General features: G+C 42.2%; 2 protein-coding genes across 3 annotated transcripts; one reads left to right on the forward strand and one right to left on the reverse strand.

Annotated features, from left to right (window-relative positions):
- Positions 1-5,629: 5,629 nt before the first annotated feature.
- On the forward strand, positions 5,630-9,267 carry LOC116222415. 2 transcript variants are annotated; one of them, XM_031576309.2, is made up of 5 exons: positions 5,630-5,781; positions 6,482-6,608; positions 6,782-6,815; positions 7,009-7,190; positions 7,340-9,267. In XM_031576309.2, the coding sequence occupies exons 2-5, from the start codon at positions 6,484-6,486 to the stop codon at positions 8,697-8,699; spliced, it is 1,701 nt and encodes a 566-aa protein (XP_031432169.1). In that variant the 5' UTR covers positions 5,630-5,781; positions 6,482-6,483; the 3' UTR covers positions 8,700-9,267. The 2 variants fall into 2 exon arrangements, with proteins under 2 accessions (XP_031432169.1, XP_031432170.1); XM_031576310.2 differs by lacking the exon at positions 5,630-5,781 and adding an exon at positions 6,249-6,322.
- A 2,994-nt stretch (positions 9,268-12,261) lies between these two features.
- On the reverse strand, positions 12,262-14,829 carry LOC116222409. Its single transcript, XM_031576273.1, has 7 exons — positions 14,636-14,829; positions 13,860-14,017; positions 13,649-13,756; positions 13,349-13,392; positions 13,121-13,220; positions 12,955-12,992; positions 12,262-12,445 (listed from the first exon to the last, which is right to left on the reverse strand). Exons 1-7 carry the CDS (start codon positions 14,809-14,811, stop codon positions 12,317-12,319), a joined length of 753 nt encoding a protein of 250 aa, XP_031432133.1. The 5' UTR covers positions 14,812-14,829; the 3' UTR covers positions 12,262-12,316.
- Between the last annotated feature and the right edge of the window lie 10,055 nt (positions 14,830-24,884).

A 24,884-nucleotide genomic window follows, 5' to 3' on the forward strand; every position in this document is an offset into this window, starting at 1 on the left:
TCCTCTTCCCTCGCACTCTTCACAGGAAGACACAATTTCATCAGTCTTTCACACCACCTAAGCTGCAGAGTCAGGAGGTCTTTCAGAACAGCTTCAGACAAGGAACGCATGAAGAAAGAAAGAGATGACATTAAAGAGGAGGAAGAAGGGAAAGAGCACAGGGGCTTGTGGCTTGTAATCGGGTCAGAAGACTGGATCTCACCTGACGTCTTTCCCTTAGACATTCAGAACCTGGAGAAAGAGGGAGGCACTGAGAGAAGGAGAGAGAATGAGAAAGAACCGGAGGGCTCAACCTCCAACATGTGAGGAATGAGAAACACTTTAAAGGTGCAGCAAGTAACTTTTGAAAATGCCACTGGACTTATTATTAAACTATTTAGACGTGATAAATAAATGGTCTTGGTGTTGCGTTGAAAATTACAATAGTGTGATGATGATGATGATGATGACAATGACGGTGCCCCCTGGTGGCTTAAAAGTATGCTGTAAGTTCATGTGGGTGTCTGATTATGGCCTTTAAGGTCAGAGGTATCCTAGGGTATCACTCAGCTTAATTTTTCAGTGTGTTTCATCTTTCCTAGAGATCAATGCCCACTTCCTTTCAAAGATTTGCAATAACAAATAATACTAGATTCACGCCTCTGCACCATCAGTCACACTGTCACATACCTTCTTAAACATTGCGTGGTTACTGATGTTACCTCCAAACATTCCTTAATTATTTTATTGCATTTCTGTATCATAATTTTATATTTCATATTTTGTCAACTACTTATAAGATTCAAAATATTAGGACATTGATCTAACTCGCTGTGAGAGCAGGTTTTTCATCACCCCTTTAGCTGTAGGTTGTCTTCATGACACATGAAACAGAAACCAGGTGAACCACCTGTGGATGTGATGTGAGCATGGAACTTACCTGTCTAACCCAAAGCGCCCCCAACAAACCTATTCAAAACATGCACACTAGGGAAAAAAGGATTTTAGAGTGGAGTTAAAAAAAGGTGTACCCCTAAGCAAAGTCATGAGGGCTCCTCAACAATACAGCCCATAGTGCAAGAGCTACTAGTAATGCCTTCCCTGTGAGCATTCTGAGCAAGGAATAGTTGGTGTTGGGAGACTCAACAAAGATGATAGTAGTAACAAAAATGACAATGGACGTATTATGTGCTGTAATTATATTATATTTTAATTATATCATGTGCTGTAATCAGTTGTTATATCACAAACACTCTCTTTGTTCACATTTGTTTCTTGGCTCTAACGTTTAGTAATACATTAAAATAAAAATGAACCTCCATTATTACAACTGCTAAACTGTTAAACATGTGTTGTTCCACGTGCTACAATTTTCTTTTTCTTTAGAATAATATTTTATTAAAAGATGTCTATTTCAGAAAAAACATTTAACAACAAATAGGCCTACAGAAAGGGGAAGGATGTGGAATGTAAGAAATGGTTGAAATAACATTTTCTGTTCAACAGACATAGGGTTTGACATAAAGCTATTGATATCATGATACAAAGTTGTATCTGCCCGTCCAGGGCTTGTCCTTTATTGCCTTAGTTAAGTTGTGACATGTGTTCCATGCTAGAAAGGTCTGTGAAGATAGCCTTGATCTTATCAGACAGAAAAGGAAGAACAGCCAGGAGAGCATTTAAGTGTTATATCTTGTTTCTTGGCAACCGGTAAGTAGCAGTCTGTAAATTAATTGAAAATTGTGGAAAAATCCGCAAGAATTTCAGTACCTTGGACAGTACCTAAAGTGTAATTTCATGAACGGGAGACCGAAACATTGTGTAGATTACACTGATGAGGTCTGATTACAAGAATAGCAAACAGATCAAACACAAACAAACAACTAAACAAAACAAAAAAACTATTGAAACACAGTTGAGAAATGTAAAGAAGCACATGGAAACAAGCATGATGAAATGTGATAAAGCACAGCTTACTGAAACAGCACTTTATAGGTATACTTTTCATCCGTCCAGGTAATAGTTAAATATGACTAGATGCGAATAGTGTGCAAATCTAGTCACAGAACGGAATGTCGTAGGCCTACAGAATTTTTGAAGCATGAGTTCACCAGGTTGCTGAATCAATCTGCAAAAACAGCGATTAGCACCAGATTACTCCTGGCCATCATCAACATCATCATCATCTGGTGGGAAGAATGGAGATAGGAGATGGAGGCCGTCAAGAAGCCTTATAAAGTCAGACTGATATAATGTTTCCCCTTCCTTTCTCTTTTTCTGTGTTTCCCTTGTAGTAAATTGCAGTTTGCCAAGTAAACTACGGTATATGTCAATCTATTTCATGGTTTACATTGTGCACCAATCTAACAAAAACGTTAGGGGGCAGCACAATACAGCATGATAACGTAAAAAGAATTTTGACCGCAGGTGATCGAGACCAACGGCCAGGCGGTCTGGATAGGATTTAAATGTCATCAATTTAAAAAGTGAGAATTTGTGATATCCATGATTATTAAGTGGCATATTGGCCTATTATTGCACGTGAAACGTGTTTGGAAGAATACGGAAGCTCAAAGGATTTTCTTGAGAAAAAATGCACCGTGTTTCTGAATTAACGTTTTATCATCTCGTTAATTCAGAAAATAGAGCTGTGCATGACCCGGAACAGATCCCTTACATTTCTCCATTGAGCTTCAGTCGGTACGAGGTGAACGCCAAATGTCTCTCAGACCACATTTACACATAGCCGGGTATTTACAGAAACGAATATTTCTGCCCCTCCGTTTTCAAAAATAACGTCGTACACACAACATCGTTTTCAAAAAAGTTTCTGTTTACATGAGCCCGCATAAATACGCCCTTCTATGGAGGGATGCAGTAACTCCGAAAGAGACAGTAGTGATGAGCGCGACATTCGGAAGTTCTCATGCCATTCGTCCGGGAGGACGACTTCTTTCTCGAAGTTTTCCCACCAGACAGCAGTTCGCCCTGGTCGGATCCAAAACCGTCGGTGGCGACGTTGGCAGGCAATGTAGCCTACGTCTTGGGAGTGAAAGCAGTAGAAAGACTGCTGACCTCCGTGCAGTTCTTCGCCTCTGCTCCTCCATATAGAAAAGCAGTTGTGTTTGTAAATACAAACAGGCGTTTGCATTAACGTATAAATGAGCACTACCTTAACAGCATCCATGATCAGTAAGCAAACTAACTGTAAACAATAGGACGCTCACATGATGTGATGCATTTTTAGTCGCATACTGTGACGTTTGAGAACCTAAAACTCCGTTTCACCTAGTTCACACGCAAACACAAAAACGGAGTTTTCAGAAATCTCCACTTTGGCCGGAGTTTTTAGAAATTATCGTTTTCCGTGATAAAACCACCGTTTTCGTGTAAATGAAAGGCCAAAACGCATGAAAATATATGCGTTTTCCCATCGTGTAAACGGGGTATCAGAAGCTTAGGCCTACATGATTCTATAAAATGTCACATGGTGTCCCAATTGACCGATCGCCAGGGCCCCGCCCCCTTAGTTACTGTTGCTACGTCCGACACAATTCCCGGAACTGTCAAGCTAAAACCCATGGCGAGTACGGGGACAAGCGCTATAGCTGTCAGTGTGATTGATGATTTTTGGAGTAATACCTCCACGATATCCTCCAGATCAAGGCAAAAGGGACTGCAATATGCAGTGGAAGGATATCCAAAATATTAAGATCAACAACGAAGTGGACACAACAATAATCGAAGCAAAAGTATACAGGTCTCAATAAAAAAAAGGAGAAACCCCACGACCTCTTCATTAAATGCAACCAGCACAAACCTTGTAGACTAGTCATGTTATTTCACCACTGGGTAAGATCTGTATATAATATTTCAAGCTAGCTAATAACCTACAAAGATTCTTTATTCTTATTATTTATTCCGTCTCTGGCGAGACACTCTGGTACTGGAGGTATCTATCGATCTAGCTAGCTAGGATGGTGACAATCTAGAGAACAGTACAGTAACGTACCAGTGTGGATCAAGATAGCTGCTAGTGACGTTATTGTTCAAGGGATGTGTGTGCATGTTGCTGAAAGTATTTCACAGTCACTGTAGTGATAACTTGCTTGTAAAATGATGATCCTGATGTAATGCTATGGCTTTGTATCAGATCGCCAGGTTATTGCTCTCAGGTTGTGCCTTATGCATACCTTGGGATACTCAGGAGTAGGTTGCCCATTCACAAAATGCCACAAAGATTAAAATAAAACAACTTCATAATGGCCTTTTGTTCAACATTGATACAGTATGTTAAGCTCGAGCTAGTCTCTCCAACTAAAGTGTTAATGTTAAAATCAAAATGTTAATGTTACCGTCTGTAAAATTGCACACTGAGCTATCCTAGCTAGCGATGTTGATGTTACGTCTGTAAAATTGCACGCTGAGCTATCCTAGCTAGCGATGTTGATGTTACGTCTGTAAAATTGCACGCTGAGCTATCCTGGCCAGAGATAGCAAACGCCAGCAGCATAAATACAAAGTGTTCGTTAAAAGTTCTGTTCAATGTTGTATCAAGCATAAATACAAAGTGTTCGTTAAAAGTTCTGTTCAATGCTGGCGTTTGCTATCGCTAGCTAGGATAGCTCAGAGTGCAATTTTACAGACGGTAACATTAACATTTTGACGGTAACATTTTGATTTTAACATTAACACTTTAGTTGGAGAGACTAGTTATGTACTTGTAGTGGTAATAATACAAGTTGTCATGAACCATAACTGTTTGGGGATGTTCTCTCAACTAGACAGTTAGTTATCATACCTAGCGATAGCGTAGTTCGCTAGATAGATAGCTATCATAGCTAGCTGCAAGCAGCTTCATTTACTTTGGAGCAGACATATGTGTGTTTTTCGATATATTGAGGTGGGAGTGGGGTCTCCCACACTGTTTAATCCACCGCCGGCACCTTCCCTTTTGTGTTTTGGGCTTTGGAAATGCGGAAAAAAACCACGCATCCCTCTAATCTCTGTGTCAGATCTAAAAGTCCCGTAAGCACACTGCTTCACCATGCTGCTCAGACCTCAAAGTTGTCGGACCTTCTTCTCTTAGTAGCGGTTGCTAAGGTATGATTGGACGAGGGCCGTTCTAGGGAGGAGTTTCGCGATCGGTCAATTCTGCATGAATTTTGGGAAAGAGTGTGGCGACCAATAGCAAACTCTGTGGATGAACACATTTCTACGTCCTAGGTTTATTTCATAGAACAAGATTCAAATTGCCCGCCATAAAGGAATAATACGAACTACTATATTAACTTACCACTGATGGTGCTTATGAAAATAAAATAAGAGATCTTCTTGCTTTGACACTTGATTTGGATATAGCATTTGTGTGCATATTCAGTGTAGGATGATATAATCTTTTTTAAATGTCTAAATGACTAAGATTAATGGATGTTATACAGGACATGTTGACTTAAGGGTGTCAAGCTTTTACTAAATCTAAATCTTTACTAAACAACATACATTTCTGTCATACTACTACTAATAATGATAATAGCCTGAGAACTGCCTGAGATCAGTGTGATGGTTTAAAATGGTTACAACTAACGTTCGATTAGAATGATCTTGTTCGCTGTAGCACTAAATCCCACTTTGCAGAGCGTCTCCATGGTTTTCGTCAATCGGTCAGTTGATCTGAAACAGATCTACATATCGAAGTGAAGAAGTTGTCAGAAAAGAAAATAGTCAGCCACCGTCAGAATACTAAAAGTTGTAAAAAATATCAAACATCTTTGGCTAAAGACTTCTTAAGAAAATACAAAGGTAAGGTTGACATTTGATGTCTACATATGATACGCGGAGAATTTAGCTAGCTATCGATAGCTACGTTGACATACCTCCAATTGCAGTCTAGCTAACGTCAATATTGACTAGCCAGCAGTTACGTTAGGCTATAGCCAGGTCCTATAACATATTGTAGTAACATTATTTGACACAGTTAACGTTAAGTTCAACTTGACATGTCTTGACATGTAACATGGAGTTAACGTTGCTGAGATCTAATAAGGGCCAAATGGCCTACCTCGCAATGTTAACGAAAGCGAAAAATAATTCGTGGGTCCCCACCGAAATGCATTGGGGTTTCCCTGGCCCATGCCATACCCCTCCACCAAGTTTCATTAAAATCGGCTGGGTTGTTTTTGCGTAATCCTGCTGACAGACAGACAAACAAACGGCAACGCAAATTATTAGGCTGTCCTATAAAAGTAAAGATGAAGGTCTGGCATTTAACAGACTGTTGCAGACGTGAATTGAATGCGGGCCTAACCATGGCACCAAGAACGCCTAGGAAGCAGGCCTACGGGTAACATATGAAAGAGAATACAAAAAACAGTCAGATGTTGACAGATAGGGATGGATTGACGTTAAGTTTTGACCTAGCCTCAAGGGGGAAATTATTTTGAGGTAGTCCACTACTATGAGATTCTTCCAATTGATGTATGTTCATGTTTGGATCTTTCAGAAATGCTTGTGAATAAAACTTCTGGCCGATGGCGCCTTGCATCCCACCTTCCAAACCGAAGAATTGTGAAGCTTGATAAGAAGACTCATGAAGATGTCATTGCCATTATTGAAAACCTCAGCAATGAGTGGGTCTATGTCTGCCATTCAGCTACCCAGTTTATTTGCTAGGATACATTTCAGCAGTGTATCATAAGTTGTAAAAAATTATGTTCATCATATCAGAAAACTGAATTTACATTTGACTGTAAACTAGATTACCATTGTTTGCTTCATGTCATAATTTATATCGATCTTCCAGGCAATGGGGAACTTTGACCAAAGACTTCAATGATGTGAGTTGTATATAGGCAATATAGCCAAGTTATTAGTTGGTGTATATATAGTATAAGAATATATTTAATAGTCTTTATACATTTTTTTATTTATCATGCTTATTTCTGGTTATTTATTTAGTAGCTTAGACATGTTTTTTTTTAGCACAGTGTATTTCAAAATAACGGGCGTCTAACTTTTTGTTGAAATCAGGTCACCAGAGTGGACTTTGCAAAGATTTGTGTAGGGATTGTGCAGCACTTGACAGACACCACCTACAAGAATATCAAACTAGCTATTGAGCAAATGGTGAGCTTAAGTCAAAAACCAAAGGAGGACACTATCCAGGGATCCAAGCCATCTGCAACAGCTGCATTACGTCCTCCTACTATTGTGTATGTATATATTTGTACTGAGGTTATACTGTTTTCATTTTGCATTTCAAAGTTTTATGATTTGATCATTTTTAGTTCAAGACACTATATTACATTTTGGTATTTTTCATTCTGTATTGATGGATTTCTGTTTCATTTTAATTGCCCAGGCCCCCTATGGAGTCACCTCAGGGGAATGCTGTCGTCGCAGAAATTGTGCAGGAGGTCAAACTAGCCCTGTCAGCAGCCTTGGACAACAGGGTGTCAGGGAAAGATTCATCCTCTGCCACCACTGAAGGATGGAGTGCCCTTTTCCTCAGACTGGAAGAGGACACTTTAAGTGCACTCAGGGCGAGACTGGACTGCTCCGATTTTATTGCTCAAAAGACTAAGGCCAGCTGTCCGTCGAGTGAGGATCTTCAGATGGACTCTGAGGTCAAAGAAACCAGCGGCCTAGCGGTGCCTTCTGATGAGGAGAGAAGCACTCCACAGCCTGAGGATGGTGTCGATGAGCCTGAGACCTCTTCCAAGGAGGAGGAGGTCACGACAGCCTGCACAAATGAAGTGATCAGTCAGATGTATGATGCTTACCAATTAGCTGAGCTGGAGGAGCAGCGTCTCAGAGCTGCCAGAGAAAGAGAATCAGAAGTGTCCCTCTTGACCGACCATTTTGTGGACAGTGTAATGATCCAGCTCAAAGAGCTAGCCTCCCCTGGGAAGACCTCGGCCTTTCAGTGGATTCCAAAGGATGTACTTTTACCAGCTATTAGGGCTTCACATGCTGCGGATCAGGACGTCTTTAGTCCACAGTTCCAGATCATAGCTCAGCAGAAGGTTCAGGAGGTCCTGTACTGGCCCTTGACTGGGGAGGCACCTTCGGGTCACGCACCTTCTGCAGCCACAGACATTGTAGGAGCACTAGTGAGAGGCATGAGCAATTTGTCACATTCAGTTGGAACCTTCAATTCTGCAGAGGGGGATAATGACACCTCGGGCTCAGCTCAGCACATATACAACAGTGTCCAGGACAAGGTGAAGGTATACTTATGGGGCACGAAGCCCCATCAGCAGGACAGCGACTCACAGTTAGTTGAGAGCAGCAACGCTTATGATACGGAGAGTTCCGGCGAGACAAGTGAAGATGATTTCAACTTAGCATCCTCAGAAGATGGGGCGTCTCCACAGCCGTCACAAACTAGTCCATTTCTGGAGAAAAAGCACTCTAACAACGTAGCCAGATCACGATCTCCACAGCCGTCACAAACTAGTCCATTTCTGGAACCACAGTCCTCCCCGGCATCATCACCAATGCGTCACCTCTTGGACACGCCCTCTTGGAGAACGGTCGTTAACAGGGTGCGCAAGTTACTCTGCTGTTCAAGTCCATCTGAAACAGTTACCCAGACGAAGGATGAAGACACATCAAGTGTGGCAGAGGCAGGAACTTCAGCATTGCACAACCTGTCTGAAGCACATGTGTCTGATATTATTGTGATCATGGACAGAGAGGATACTTTTTTTCCAGTATAAACAGTCAGGATCTCAGGACTCTAATGTCGACTCATTGCCCAACACTCCAGAGACCTTTTAAATGGACTTTCTTATGTGTGAAGTAAACATGACATAGCAGAGGAATGAAAATGATGCCAAGTTATACTTTATACTTTTTAAGTTCACTGATGGTCACATGGATGATGAAGATGGCGCTGCCGTGTGAGAAGCCTGCTAATAGCATAGGCTAAACAGAAGCTAACTTATGAATGGAAAGCAGGTGGAGCCTCAGTGAGACATTTCAGAATTATATTTAATTTATCAAACAATACATTTAATCCAGAACTCATACAGATTTTGAAACGTATCGCATTAGTCAGTTGTACTGTAGAGTACAGAGTGCAGACACTGATTTTGCAAGTGACTTACGACTTTGGTCAGTATTTTAATATTTTAGGAAAATACAAATTACCATTGTACGTGTTTTCCAACTGTGACATTTTCTTTGATCAGCAATGGATATTTGTCCTTCATTCATAAGCCATTCATGCACTTGACTGTAATGCCAAAAATGACAAAATCATAAAATCAATTACATTTTTAAGGATGTGTGCTGGTGCCTGTGACATTTCTTTCATAGATAGAGATGCATCAAATCAGATAATGGTGGACATATTTTAAGGGAAAGCATTTACAAGTACTGATGTGATTTGAAAGTTGGCAGATATAGCTACTTATTAAGATCTGTTATTGGAAGAACTTAGGTGAAAGTCAAGGCAATAGGCAAACAGAAACAGACATTCTCTCTCCATTCACACCCCACACATACTCACAGTCGACAGGTGAAACTAATGAAGACTACGTCTCTGTCTGAAGGCACTGTTTTGTAGACGTTTTACACAAGCACTTGCTTGACCTTGCTATAAAACAACACTACTATAGCAGGTAGTTATGGTATGTTAGATACCAACAATTCATGACACTATACACTGACAGAGCTTTTTTTAGTTGGTTGTCCTCCATGTGGAAGGTTTGTTTAAGTGCAAGCTCAATCTTGAACTTGCATCCTACCCAAATGGAAATGAGGTGCCTGGACTTTTGTGTAAAAAGGTACAAATATATATATTTAGGTACAAAGTACACATACGGCACACACAGACAAAACTCCCCTGAGAAGCTGCCATAGGAGCACTGGCGACTGAAACTACTGCACCTACAACATGAGCAGCTAACTAGTGATGCCTGTGATGTCTTACATGCCTCATGAGCAGCTAACTAGTGACAGCCTGTGATGTCTTACATGCCTCATGAGCAGCTGACTAGTGATAGCCTGTGATGTCTTACATGCCACATGTGCCCTCTTTTGTTTCTTTCACACATAGCTGGCAATATCATTTGACCTGGTGAGGGAGTTGAGTTGAGTTGAGTGCATTTGTATACTGTACTGTGGGGGACAGATGCCTACGCATGCATGTCTTTGAAAGTGCAAAGCAGGTTCACCATCATGCGTGGGAGTGGAGAATTCTTACTGCAAAAAAAAAAACACACTTGATGCTTTTACAGGGGGTGTTGTTATTCTTTTGTTTACAAGAAACCTGTGAGAACTGTTTTCATTGGTGTGATTTTCTCAGCCACAGCCCCATTTGTTATGACCTGTTATGCAGCACAGTGCAGTCATATTGTGTTTGTCAAAGTGTTTTTATTTTTCCTCCTCCCCCACAGATTTTTGGTTGACGATATTATATAGACTCAGACTTCACCGATCCACATGAAACATGGCATAGACATGGTCTTGCTCATTTAGTTTTTCTCAGTTTCTTTGGTACATTTATCCGATCAGAATTTAAATTCTCAAAACACATAAATCTCCACATCATTACTTGTGCACATCGTAACAGCAGTGTCTTATGCTTTTGGACATTATGCAAATGCTTTTGCACATTCATGTACAATCATCTGCTATTTTGTCTGACCCCAAACATCATTCATTTTTTGTGTAGGTCATGACATGGAAATGGTTAAACTAGTTATCATTATGTTTCAGCCATGCTTTATTCTGCTTCATTCAAATATGCTTCTAAATTACTTGTCATTCAAACCCTGACTGTGTAGATGTGACAGATGAGGATCGATTTAAGTCTCCCATGACCCAGGCCAGCACTGTAAGTGTGTGGCACTTTGTCAGACAACAATGTGTTTAGTCACATTTCTACTTTTGAGCTTTACATCAAACAAAATATTACCGAAACCATCTCTAAACCATCTATAGGGATCTCAATCATTAGGATGGGGTGGGGTGTGATTGTATGCATGTGTATGTATGTGATCATTTGGGTCAATGTAAACACTATCAGAAGAATGCTGATTGCTGCTCCATCATTTTATTCTTTACTTTATGCAAAGTTCTGTTCTGAATGAAACAGAATGAAATGTCTATGATCTTCATGACTGGATGACATCACTTCATAAAGAATTACAGTAATGTGGCATCATGATTGGATGACATCACTTCATGAAGAATTACAGTAATGTGGCATCATGATTGGATGACATCTCTTCATAAAGAATTACAGTAATGTGGCATGCAAGACTGTCCCATTGTTTCTCAACATGTTGTAATTGTTGATACTGTCCAGTCTTTCAAGTATTTTTTTTGCATCTTGCTTCTACATTCTTCTACATAATTTGATACCTTGAGTTGAAATTGTTGTCATTTACATGAACAGCATTCAACTTGCAACAAAATAATATTCAGTCGGTTGGAGGCGTGGTGTGGTGATAAATGTGAGTGAAAGAATTATGAAACTGAAATTTGGAAATAAGAAATACACTTGCAGAATACAATTTTATACTGGCTAAGCAATTTGACTCTGGTTCAGTCAATGGCAAAGGACTTTACATTCTGGGGGCTCTGACATATTGATTGAAAATGATTTACTTTTGAGGCTTAAACTAATCATTTTAAGTGAGTTACGTGCTTTTGAGGGTAATTCATAATGTGGGGCTGTTTATACTTATTATTCTGAGAAATGCACTCCCTTTTTGAAAATGTTAAGAATGATTCGAGAAATGTACCAAAGCCACTGAGACAAACTGTGATTAGGCCCACATTTTGAAACTAACTACAAGTATATAATTATAAACTATAAGTCTAACTGATAGTATGCTATGTTTACACACGTGATAACACATCGTATGGCCTAATTTCTGATCTGCATCATTTAGGTCTTATTCAGTGGGATCTCTGAGCCCAAAGCATAACTAACACCACTGTGATCAGAACCCTAGAGAACCCAAGACAACCAATCAGTCACTCAGACTCACTTGATGGGATAAAACAGGAGATCAGCTCATCTTTTTCAGTAAGTCAGTGCACTCAAACATATTATGCCAGTGACCAACCTACTTTGAGGAAGATCAAAAGAAAATATAATCTTTTGTAGAATTATAGAATTTTGTAGAATTGCAGTTTCGGCCAAGTACATACAGTGTATTTAAATAACTGATATGTGACTTTAAAGTAATTAGCTGTAGTGAGAATAAGTAATATATCATTGCATAACATCCTGTGTTCTATAATTAGATGAACTTCAAGAGGAGGTTTCTGTGCTAATTTGTTTAATTGATTTTTTATCACAAGAGCATTCACAACAAGTTTAGTGAAAATGAACTGCACTGCATATGTCAATCTGCCGATCTCGGTTGTTCTCCTTGCGTCGTCTCCCGGGCCTTGGTGGCCGTTGAAAGTCTACGGAAACGTATGTCACACTGGTTGACGTATCATTCTAGAGTGAGAGAGTCAACTCAATTGTGGGCAAATGGCAAATTTAAAACTTCTATCTCACTCTCCTCCCACACATCCATGTGCATACCGAAACACACATGGGCTTCACACTAGAACACTAACACATGTAGGGTACACACTAACACATGTAGGGTACGCACTAACACACTAACACATGTAGGGTACACACTACAACACTAACACATGTAGGGTACACACTAACACATGTAGGGTTCACACTAACACACTGACACATGTAGGGTTCACACTAACACACTAATACATGTAGGGTTCACACTAACACACTAACACGTGTAGGGTACGCACTAACTTATGTAGGGTACACACTAACACATGTAGGGTACACACTAAAACACTAACACATGTAGGGCACACACTAACACATGTAGGGTACACACTAACACATGTAGGGTACACACTAAAACACTAACACATGTAGGGTACACACTAACACACTAACACATGTAGGGTACGCACTAGAACACTGACCTGGTGAGAAGATGAGGACACGGCGCTGACAGCTGGAACTAATGAACACAGAGCACAGGATTCTTTCTAAGCTTTTCACATTGACTCATTAAAAATGCACACAATTCAAATGAACATAAGACTGTCATAGGTATAAGGTGTACTGTATGTAATTGTGAGTACTAACATTTTAGGATGCTGTACACTTCCGAACCTGCATTTGCAGATTGTCTTCTGGGTGTGGGAGGTTCGTTGAGCTGTAATCTCACTCCTGAGCTTGTATCATCCTACCCAAAATGAACAAGGAGGATTCTGGATATTTGTGTTTAGAGGTACACATACAAATACCATAAAAGACAAAGAAACTAAATAAATATGAACATATGCCACCATTGTGTGCATACATAAATCTTACCTGAGACGGTGACGTGGTAGCACTGGTGACTGAAGCTCCTGCACCTGGAACCATAAAAAAAATTGTGACTTGTCTTCAGTTAGTCACCAGATAGTTTGAAATTAGACATGATTCAGTCAGACAGTACAATTAGTTTGTATTTCAATATACAGTATGTAAGCTGATGTCAGATATACTTCACCTTGTCAGTGTATTTACAACCCTACTCTTTGATGCAATATATTGGGTAATAAGATTATTATACAGCTCTTATCGGCACTTAATGACATCTTCGTGCTGCTCCTTCTATGTGTAACAAACCTTTGCGCAAGTAGAGGATCCAGTGAGAGGTGAGCAGGACGAGGGACAGAACACACAGCGAGATGAGTGCCACAGCGGAGTACAGGACAGCAGGACACCCCTCGGACACTAAAGGAGGAGAATCAGTGAACCGAAGGTGACATATGAGGCAGACAGCATCAGTTCGTGTCAGTTACAAGAAGAAAGAGCCAAGATAGTAAAGGCACATTACCTTTAGTTGTGTAAATTGAAGACGTTTCACTTCTCAATGTGAAATCTCCCTGCTGCACCTCACACCACCACTCCTCCCTGTGCTCCTCGGCATTTGGGGAAATTTGGGAGTCCTTGCCAGTTGTCACGTTTATTTGTAGTCGGCATCCTGCAGTGAACCTGTTTTAGAAAAAGCAGACAGGGAAAAAAACATGACTTACATTTCCCAAAAGCATCATTGGCTTCGTCAATAAATGACGGAAAGACTCTTATTAGGTATTTGGTATTGGTTTTCTTTTAGTAACAAGGCTAGAAACTAATAGGGATCCAGGGACCTGGGGGATGTAGTTTTATATATGGCCTGTCCATGCAAATATCATAAACTTCTCATATTAAACCTTATCCTAAATTTGAAGAAATCAGGTGAGAGACATTTAATTAATTAATGAACTAATGAATTAAAGGAAATGAGTGTATAATGAAATTATCTGACCCAATTGTATTACAGCTCGGTGCGTGAATGGTAAGCACACTTTGGAAATTGTGTTGACATACCTTAACAGGAAAAACATTTTTAAATGAAGGGAAAATATGTAAAAAGTTAATCATTAACTTCCAATCATTATTATTATTATTATTGATGATGATATTGCTGCTGCGTGGGATTCAACGAATAATGTATGTAATTATTTTAACAATGTAATGTCATTATTTTACCTATAATTTTTTATTTGGTCGCTTTAGGTGTTAGGGTCAGATTGAAATGCTCCATGTTCATCAATTTAGCAATTGTGTTACCTTTCGTTAGCGTCAGATACCCAGGTCTGACCGGCTTCCACCCGTCCCTGGGATGAATGCCAAGTGATGATGATATTCGGAGTGAGCAAAGCGGTCACAAGGCAACATAGCACAGATGTTCGGTGATTCTCTAAAGCTGATTTCATCATGGAGCTCTCAAATTCTCTCAACAACATCACCTCACTCCTGTTGGTCCCGGTGTTGTACCCAATTCAGCACCCCCGGCGTCAGATGCACCCCCTCGCGGGAGCGCGCACCACTCGCTTGATCGGAAAGGAAAGCAGTTCGCCTAAACAAACGCAGGGGAAAATACTATACTACGATTGAATTATTTGTGAAAGAGATGGAAGAGAAGAACACAAGTGATTACAGTCTTTAAAACTGTTCTAAAGAGTACAAACAACCGATGTTTTTCTTCCAAAAAACTCGGATAATAGCGAACGCAAAAGAACACCTTTTTTTTCTGTGGAAATATATAGCCTACCCCAGCCATGACTACAAAATGAATTAACTTAATTTTGCTTTGAGCAAGTTGAATGTATTTGACACGGCGTTTCACAAGACTAAATATGATTCTAGCATTTCTTGCAATTCATAGGTTCAAAAGTAAGTGCTTTTAATTGGGTTAACCTGTATATAGGTCGAAACAATAGCCTTCTGATCCTGAATATCACTTGATGAAAATGTAATGTGATCTATGCCTGATAGACAAGTCATAACCTATGTGTGTTTCTCACCATTAAAGGGCATATTCTCTTCATCAAATAGCTACACTTGTTTTTGTGAAATTAAACATTTTTCTTGCTGCTTTATAAGATAAAATATAATAAACCAATTCCACATCCACCACTGACTTATCTGCTGTCAGACCTATCAAACTCATACATATCTTGGCACCAATTGCATGCAGTTAAAAGTACCAATAGTGAGGTCAAAGGAACAAAATGATGCAGATGGGGTGCATTACATGGCATGCCTTGTGTTCCATTTCCTGTGATATGTACCCCCAGCATTACTCTTACTGTGAAGCTGTCACATGCACTAAACTGACTCTGGTTACACATACTAGTCTCATCTGCGTACCGTGAAAAGCATTTTTATGACAAAAACTATAGACATGAGAATGTACAGTATGAAGTAGGATATGTGCAGTACAATATAAGACTATGACATGACTATAAAAGTGAGCAGCAGTTTTGCTAAATAGCAGAGGGGAGTGCAGATCAGACTATGTACAGCATGTAAAGTGCAGTTAAGAAAGGTGAAGAACAAGTGGTGTGGAGTGAAGTGGATTGAGGTAGTACAGTAAAACAGTATAAAGCAGTCAGTGCAAATGAACAGGTGGGTCAAGGTGCATGGCCGTCAAGGCTGGGAGGAGTACAGTCATTGGGGGTCGATGTGCCAGGGGGGGGGGATGTTGCAGGGTTCAGCGGGGGGGTGGAGGGAGGTGCAGAGTTCAGCAGGGAGACAGCCCCAGGAACGAAGCTGTTCCTGAACCTGCTAGTCCGGGAACGGTTGGGGTGGGAGCTGTACTTGGTGATGCTGCGCGCCCTCCGCAGACATCTTCTGTGCTGGACAGCCTCGATGGTGGGGAGTGAGGAATGTTGCCTACATTTCTATTCATTTCAGATGCAAATACTATTTAGTATAAAAATAAAAACTAATTAAATTCAACAATTACATTATTTTCATGAAAGTGGTGTGTTTCTCCCAGCATCACTACTGTACTTGTCAGAGTACAAACAGGACTGATGAGGGGAGTCCATTTCATAAATCTGCCACCTTCCTTGGAAAAGTTAAGAGGGGGTGCTTATTCTGCCTGTTGTGAAATGCACCCCCCCCCCTTTAAAATAATTCTGTTGATCCCAGCATCAAATACTTTTCAGAGTACAGACATGGGACTAGTATGAGTAAGCAGAGTGAGTTTCATGCATGTGCCACCTTCCTAGTAAAAGTTAAGAGGGAGGTGCTTATTCTGCCTGTTGTGAAAATAGGCCTGTCGTGATATGCACCCCCCCCTTTAAAAGAATTTTGTTGATCCCAGCATCAAATGCTTTTCAGAGTACAGACATGGGACTAGTATGAGTAAGCAGAGTCAGTTTCATGTATGTGCCACCTTCCTAGTAAAAGTTAAGAGGGGGTGCTTATTCTGCCTGGTGTGAAAATAGGCCTGTCGTGATATGCACCTCCCCCCCCCCCCCCACCCTTTAAAATAATTCTGTTGATCCCAGCATCAAATGCTTTTCAGAGTACAGACATGGGACTAGTATGAGTAAGCAGAGTGAGTTTCATGTATGTGCCACCTTCCTAGTAAAAGTTAAGAGGGGGTGCTTATTCTGCCTGTTGTGAAAATAGGCCTGGCGTGATATGCACCCCCCCCTTTAAAATAATTCTGTTGATCCCAGCATCAAATGCTTTTCAGAGTACAGACATGGGACTAGTATGAGTAAGCAGAGTGAGTTTCATGCATGTGCCACCTTCCTAGTAAAAGTTAAGAGGGGGTGCTTATTCTGCCTGTTGTAAAAATAGGCTTGTCGTGATATGCACCCCCTCCCTTTAAAATAATTCTGTTGATCCCAGCATCAAATGCTTTTCAGAGTACAGACATGGGACTAGTATGTCTAAGCAGAGTCTGTTTCATGCATGTGCCACCTTCCTAGTAAAAGTTAAGAGGGGGTGCTTATTCTGCCTGGTGTGAAAATAGGCCTGGCGTGATATGCACACCCTCCTAATTTTTTTCTCTGTTGAGCCCAGCATCAAACATTTTTGACAGTACACACATGGGACTAGTATGTCTAAGCAGAGTCAGTTTCATGCATGTGCCACCTTCGTAGTAAAAGTTAACAGGGGGTGCACATTCTGGCAGGTAGGAAACCAGCTCTGCCGTGATACGTACCCTCGTTGTTTTCTGTTGATCCTAGCATTTGAGACTAGTATGTGTAACCAGAGTCAGTTTAGTGCATGTGACAGCTTCACAGTTAGAGTTATGCTGGGGGTACATATCACAGGAAATGGAACACAAGGCATGCCATGAAATGCACCCAATCTGCATCATTTTGTTCCTTTGACCTCACTATTGGTGCTTTTAACTGCATGCAATTGGTGCCAAGATATGTATGAGTTTGATAAGTCTGACAACAGATAAGTCAGTGGTGGATGTGGAATTGGTTTATTATATTTTATCTTATAAAGCAGCAAGAAAAATGTTTAATTTCACAAAAACAAGTGTAGCTATTTGATGAAGAGAATATGCCCTTTAATGGTGAGAAACACACATAGGTTATGACTTGTCTATCAGGCATAGATCACATTACATTTTCATCAAGAGATATTCAGGATCAGAAGGCTATTGTTTCGACCTATATACAAGTTAACCCAATTAAAAGCACTTACTTTTGAACCTATGAATTGCAAGAAATGCTAGAATCATATTTAGTCTTGTGAAACGCCGTGTCAAATACATTCAACTTGCTCAAAGCAAAATTAAGTTAATTCATTTTGTAGTCATGGCTGGGGTAGGCTATATATTTCCACAGAAAAAAAAGGTGTTCTTTTGCGTTCGCTATTATCCGAGTTTTTTGGAAGAAAAACATCGGTTGTTTGTACTCTTTAGAACAGTTTTAAAGACTGTAATCACTTGTGTTCTTCTCTTCCATCTCTTTCACAAATAATTCAATCGTAGTATAGTATTTTCCCCTGCGTTTGTTTAGGCGAACTGCTTTCCTTTCCGATCAAGCGAGTGGTGCGCGCTCCCGCGAGGGGGTGCATCTGACGCCGGGGGTGCTGAATTGGGTACAACACCGGTCTCAGACTCTGAAATGCCATTTTATGTATCAGATGAGATTAGTCTACTTTAAACCAGTGACTGAAAGACATATTTCTCTTTGCTCATTTTCGATATATCCTTGCCCTTAGGCCTACTCCATAGTCCACCTCGCTCAACAGACCTATTGGCCTATATTAATGACGTGTGATTAATGACAAGTTTGGCCTAAATTTGTGTCTGCAGTTTATTGAATTCTCACCTTTAATTTGGAGAAGTGTACCATTTCCTTGAAACTTGAGAACCCACGAAGTGTTTTTGTCACAGTAATATCGTCCCTCGTCATGCCTCCTTACCTGTCGAATAGTGAACTCAATCTTGGAATCGTTTACGCTTTTATGAGAGATTCGACAAGATTGTCCACAGTCTAAGACTGTCACAGTGCCATTCACAGCGACTTTCATCCAGCGGATGGAATTACACGGTATGCGTCTCGAGCAAAGGCAGGTAAATGAAACATCTTCACCAAGCGTTGCGAGTATTAACCCACTGTCGCTTACCGAGTAGTCTGTAAAAGGACATTAAACAATTCGCTGTCATTTTAAGTGTCTAATATTTAAAATCTTAAATCTAAACAATAACATAAGACAATAGCTAAAACAGGATAAACCTGCAATAGATTTAGGTCTACCACAGGTCTGAAGACAAACAGACCAAATCAAGGGAGCAAGATGACTTACCAGCCGTTAAAGCAAGGATGAAAAATGTTAAGGCAGATGTTGCCATATTGATAATTGACCAAAGACTGAGTCAGTCTGCTTTACGGTGTCCTGAGAGACAGAGAGTGAGGGAGAAAGCGATAAACTGCATTTCATAATTGGTTTTAAGGGTCGATTTTTTTCCACGTAGAGGCTGCGTAGTCGCCCTGGTGGTCGGCGGACACACTTGACATAGGTGACGTACACTATGACTTTTTTTGTATCACAAAAACAATAGACCAAAATGTTCCATTGTCTACCAGAAGCATTACATTATTTCATGCTTTACAGACTATCAAGTCGTTAGCCTGTCATAAATGTGTCTCTTCAAGCCATATGGTAGGCTATATGTATATATTTATTGTCAAGGGAATTGTTCATATTTATTCAGCACTGTAATGAACTTTTCCCCCCACCCTGGCGCAGATGGCATCTTAAAATAACTGCAATACAGTACAGATTATCGGTGTCTGTACTGTAGTGACAGCGCAACATTTAGGTTTAGGTCGACCAGATGCAAACAGACCAAATGAGGGACGAGTAGTACGTTTCTGTGAGCCAATGTGGGACATGTTACTAATGCTGAGAGGTAACCTAAATCTTTGGTATAATGTCTATCTAACGGAATAAGAAACATTTGTATCAAATATATGCTGATCAAAGTGCTGATTGTCATCCCAAAGGCACGCTAATTTTGCAACGTAACGTTTCTTTATTGATAGACACCCAACATGCATTGACCATTACAGGCACATCAAACGGTTCTTAAACAAAGCAGCAGGCATCATACAGCTCAACCCAGCCGCATTAAAAAGGCAGTGAACAGAATGGATCCAACTACAAATGCAAGATAAGAATAAAAAGTTTATAAAAAAATAGGCTATTAAAACCAATTTCCCGCCCTGAAGAACGCACCTGCCGCGATGCTTGGGCGACAAAATAGGGTGTACAACACACCACCGTTTCCATCTGAATTTTTAAATATAAACTCTAAATAAACGTTTTGATACATTTGGCCGGGGATGAATGTGCCCCTGGTCGCTGCTGTTGACGTAGCACTATTCTAGTAGAAACGGGCGGATAAAATATTTGTATCTGACAAATAAACAAATGAACAATGAAAAGGACATTATCTCAGTATGCGGGGTGCGGGACAAAGGGTCAAAATGCTGTGTAGTAGGTGAGACCTGGTGAGAAAGAATATTTATAATATGTCAGCTGACGACAGGGAAAATGTAATGTCCCAAAAGTGAGTGGGCCTATTTGTATATAATCTGTGTGGGACGGGGCCTCAGCATTGTAAGGCGCCAACATATTTTTTGCAAGTGCTCAGACCTAGCAGTCGCCTACAGTCAGCATGAAAAACTATTGAAAGAACACAAAGGTGGTGGGTGGGTGTTCAGGCTATGGTCTTTACCGACACAAACTAGGCTATCATTCAAATGTTTGCACAGAAGGTGTTGCTATTATTATTTGTTTACAGGAAACCAAAGAGAATTGTTCCGTTGTGTTCTTTTCTTAGCTGCACTTACACGCCCACACAGGCCATCACCTTCTGATAGCTTTGTGGTTCAAACATTGACCACAGACAAAAGTATAGAAACAGAAGAAATTAACATGCTTTAATTGTCTAACTTTCATCAAGATCTTCAACTCAACGGACGTTTATGATTCTGTGACCCTCATGCAACATTCCTGCATTCCTTTGACATCTTTGTAAAACTAGTCTCAAGCTAAACATATGTTTGCACTTTAGGTTCTCGGTTGTTATTTGACAGTATTATGATGAGAAAGAGAGGGAAAGAGGTAATTTAACTAAATTGTAATTACAAAAATGTAACGTATGTAACACATTGCATGTAACACATTTACACGTATTTCAAATGTCCTAATTTCTGGCTTGCATCATGCAGCTCTGAGTCGGCGGACTCTCCGTGCCCAGAGGATGGCTACCGCCATCGTGAGCAGAATCAGGAGAAGGCACGGGGGACTCAGGAAAACCAGCCAGTCACACGCTGCACCTGATGAAACTAAACAGTACACAGTAAACATTATGTTGATATAGCCTGTGCGGAGTCATCATCGTGCTGCCCAACATCCAGGCTGTGCTGCTGCCCAAAAAGACTGTGAAGTCCAATCATTGACACCCAGGGGTTAAAAAGTTGAAATGCTTGTGCATGTAATTTCTTTGCTTTTAAGCACTTTGAGCTGCATTGTTTTGTATGAAAAAGGGCTATACAAATAAAGTTTATTATTATTATTATTAGTAGTAGTAGTTATAAAATAGGGTGATATGTGAATTGAATGAAACCCAAAGACTGTATGCTGGTGTACTTGAAATAGGTGACAATCGCCACAGGTCTGTCCGGTTAGAACTAGAATGATGTCAATGTCCCAATGATGACAGATGTAATGAAGTATTTATTGCACACACTCAAGCCTTGAATGGCAGGATGAACATGAATGATTGAAGATGAACGGTGAATACGATTATCCGCGTAAAGGACTCGTATTTACACATGAATTCTTGATTGACCGTGATTGAGTTGAAGAACCATGAACCGTGGTTTCTATGGAAATAATATATAACAAATATATACAAATATTAACAATTAAATATGATAAAGATGAAACAGTATATACAAACGGTGATTATGATGGCTATGATATATATACGGATCTGTCCCTTTCACAGCGTTACAGTGAACATTCCACTCCTCCGTTAACAACGGTAACTCCTGCTTAACGGTAACAGAGTGAAACATGACAAGACAGTATAATTACCACCCTACATAAACATACATATATTATATACACTGATATGAAACAGACCCGCTACATTACACATACAACAACGAAACACTCACTCTTTCATTGACGCACGGCAAATGATCGCGAATGTCTCTGATCGTGAATTGACCTGATGAACTGCTTGAAGCTCCTCTCCAACTCTGCTTACTTGACCCACAACTGGCCAGTGGTGGCCCAAGCTTATATAGGCCAGAGGGGGGGAGTGAGAACAAGTCCAGGCTAGCTCTGAGAAACCCAGCATGGGGTTAACCATCTGGTCAGTGAAATTCCACTGTGCACGAGCCCCACGGACTCCTGGGATCAACTGATAGGCTGACCTCTGCCTGGACCCCAGGTCCCGTGAGTGGCCTGCACAGCGGGGGTGCACAGCTGGAGGCAACTGGTGAGACAGCCCTTTTTAACAGCCGCCCCAACTTTGCGTAGCAAAGTTGTTGTCCATGAAGTGAGCCAGTTGCATCCTGCAGGAATGATGGGAGTCTGATGGCAACGGGCCACGTGTAGGTCCGGTCCTTGACCTGGATCTGCGCTGTCCGTATGCTGATGAGGTATGGTTCGAAGCAACCACACCTGTTGAAATAGAATGCGGCCTGGAAAGCCGCAACCTGATGTGTGAAAGGTCAGTCATTCTGAGGATGACTGAGTTGCTGCGCCATCTTCGGCACTCAGCACAGCCGTGCTGGTGCTTCCTGACGGCCTGTCTCCCCCTCAAGATCCAGAACCGTCGCCGTAGCTCAGCAACCACCCTGTCCGGGCCTGGATGCATGAGCCGGCTGTCACCGTCCTGGATGATGAGCTTGGTGATGGGGTGATGAGGATCCAGCACTATGGGGTGCAATGCGTCCTCCTCCAGGGACTCACACCTGCGGAGCCGCCCCCCCACGCGGATCAGTTGGACCTTTGCGTCAAACTCAGGAGCCAACCTGAGCAGTCTGCTGGCTGCAGGGACAGGTTTCCCTGTGGAAAGAAGAATGAATTCCTCCGGGAAGCAGTCTCTCTGAACTGTCCGGAGGAGAGCAAGCTCAGCTTGCCTGACGTCCTCTGCTGCGGGGTCTGTGGGCGTGGCCGCCCCATGACATGCTCTGATAGAGGCCTCCAGCAGCTCTTGGTAGCTGCTGAAACCTCCGGGATCTGTAAGAGACTGAGCAGCGGTCACAGAGACGTTACCACAGAAGGATGACTTCCGCAGGTCAGCAGGCTCGTGGAGGGATGACCCGTCTCCTCCTGCTGGCTGTGATGACTCCTTTCTGTCTTTGCTGCTCCGTGCCTCTGCACGGATGGACTCCTGACGCAGCCGTTTCCCAGTGCCACACCGGTGACCAAGGACGGACTGTTGGAGTGCTTGATGAGGCAGGCGATCCACCTTCACTCTGACTGTCTTCTCCTCCTGTGACCTGACAGTGGCTGTGTCCTGCTTTGACCGTGTGATGAGCTTCACATTCGGGGAGGGCAGGACATCTATCTGCCAGGGCTGAGCCATGTGATGAGGCAGCTCAACAGTTGGAGGATGAGTCCCAGTGAGTAGACACTGAGGGGTGGAGGACTGATGCAGGGGTACCTTGAAAGGGCCTTGCAGTGTCCAACCCAGGCGTGTGTTCAGTGCAGCCGGTCCACCTGGTGGGCCTAGGTGCACTCGCTCAACTGGGGTGATGAGATGGGGGTAGTCAGACCCGATGAGGAGCAGCGGTTGGGCCTGACTAAATGACTGCAGGGGCAGACCTCTGAGGTGATGATATGCCTTCTGCAGGGCTTTGAGCGGGTATGAGTGGGTGGATAAGCTAAGCTTTGCTGAGGTGAAAGCTTGCTCTATCCTGAACCGCTTCTGAGGTTGACTGGCTGATGCCACGGAAAAGGAAACTGACCTCCCTGGCACAGACTTGCCGTCCTGACGGATAGTCCGGAGTGCCAGATCCTCCTTCCGTCCTTGAAGACCCAGTTCCTGAGCTGCACTGTGAAGCAGCATTGTGCGCTCGGAACCGTCGTCCAAGATGGCGTACGTCTCCATCTTCCTGTTGCCATTGTACAGGCACACCTTCACCAGCTTCAGCAGCACACTACTACCCCTCCTGGCAGGATCAAGGTAGTACGTCACTGGCTGATGAATGGCGGGGGCTGGCTTCTCCGGTCTGATGTTCAACTCGTGCAGCACTTCCAGATGCGTCAGATTGCATGTCTGACATCTGGCCTTGAGGTAGCACTGCACTGTTGGATGATCTCTCCCACACCTCCAGCACCGTTTCCCTGTCTGGATCCAGCTGACCTTCTGATCCTTTGACAGCACTCTGAAGGCTGTGCACTGGTTGAAGTAGTGCTGGATGCTGTGGCAGAACGGACAGTACTTCGGTGGCTGCTCTGGCTTCCGTGGTGAGGGCTGTGCTGTCTTGGTGGGCTCGACTGCCTTGACGGGGGAGTCACACCCAAGCAGGACAGTGGTGGGATGCACGGCTGGGCTCTGATTCGCCCTGACGCCTCCCTGGCGGTCAGGTGGCTCTTCCAGCGGTGCTCTGGAGTGGATGAATGGCACCTCATCCTGCTGTGTTGGCACCTCACCTGGCGGTGCGTGATCAGCCGGACTGTGCCCTGGACCGATATGCGTGCTCCGCACATGGTCAGTCAGCACAGCCACAGGCTGTTGAGGTGGATGATGTGGGCCTGGCACCTGACACGGCAATCTCTGCTCTGCCGCACTGACCATGTCGTGGTATGACACTGGCGGAGGTGGTGGCGGGAACGTGTCATCATCTGGTTGGACCACCAGCGGAGAATGATGAGACGCAGGCCACGGCACACCTCGCAGGTCATCCACTGGCTGAATGAATGCCTGACTGGTTGGCAGCGGCGTGGACGATAAGTCAGGGATTTGATGATTGGCCTTGGATACCCCACTGTCTATGACGTGGAGTCGTCCTGATGGTGGAGC

This window comes from Clupea harengus, chromosome 11 (assembly GCF_900700415.2).
Source record: "Clupea harengus chromosome 11, Ch_v2.0.2, whole genome shotgun sequence".
Taxonomy (NCBI): Eukaryota; Metazoa; Chordata; class Actinopteri; order Clupeiformes; family Clupeidae; genus Clupea; species Clupea harengus.

Coding starts and splice junctions, on each gene's coding strand:
- LOC116222409 (XM_031576273.1), bottom strand. CDS start 14,811: ATGTTGTTGAGAGAATTTGAGAGCTCCATGATGAAATCAGCTTTAGAG. Junction 13,757..13,859: donor TTCAATTTACACAACTAAAG/GTAATGTGCCTT, acceptor CTCCTCCTTTAG/TGTCCGAGGGGTGTCCTGCT. Junction 12,446..12,954: donor TGTCCTCATCTTCTCACCAG/GTCAGTGTTCTA, acceptor CTCTCACTCTAG/AATGATACGTCAACCAGTGT.
- LOC116222415 (XM_031576309.2), top strand. CDS start 6,484: ATGCTTGTGAATAAAACTTCTGGCCGATGGCGCCTTGCATCCCACCTT. Junction 6,609..6,781: donor ATTGAAAACCTCAGCAATGA/GTGGGTCTATGT, acceptor TCGATCTTCCAG/GCAATGGGGAACTTTGACCA. Junction 6,816..7,008: donor TGACCAAAGACTTCAATGAT/GTGAGTTGTATA, acceptor TGTTGAAATCAG/GTCACCAGAGTGGACTTTGC.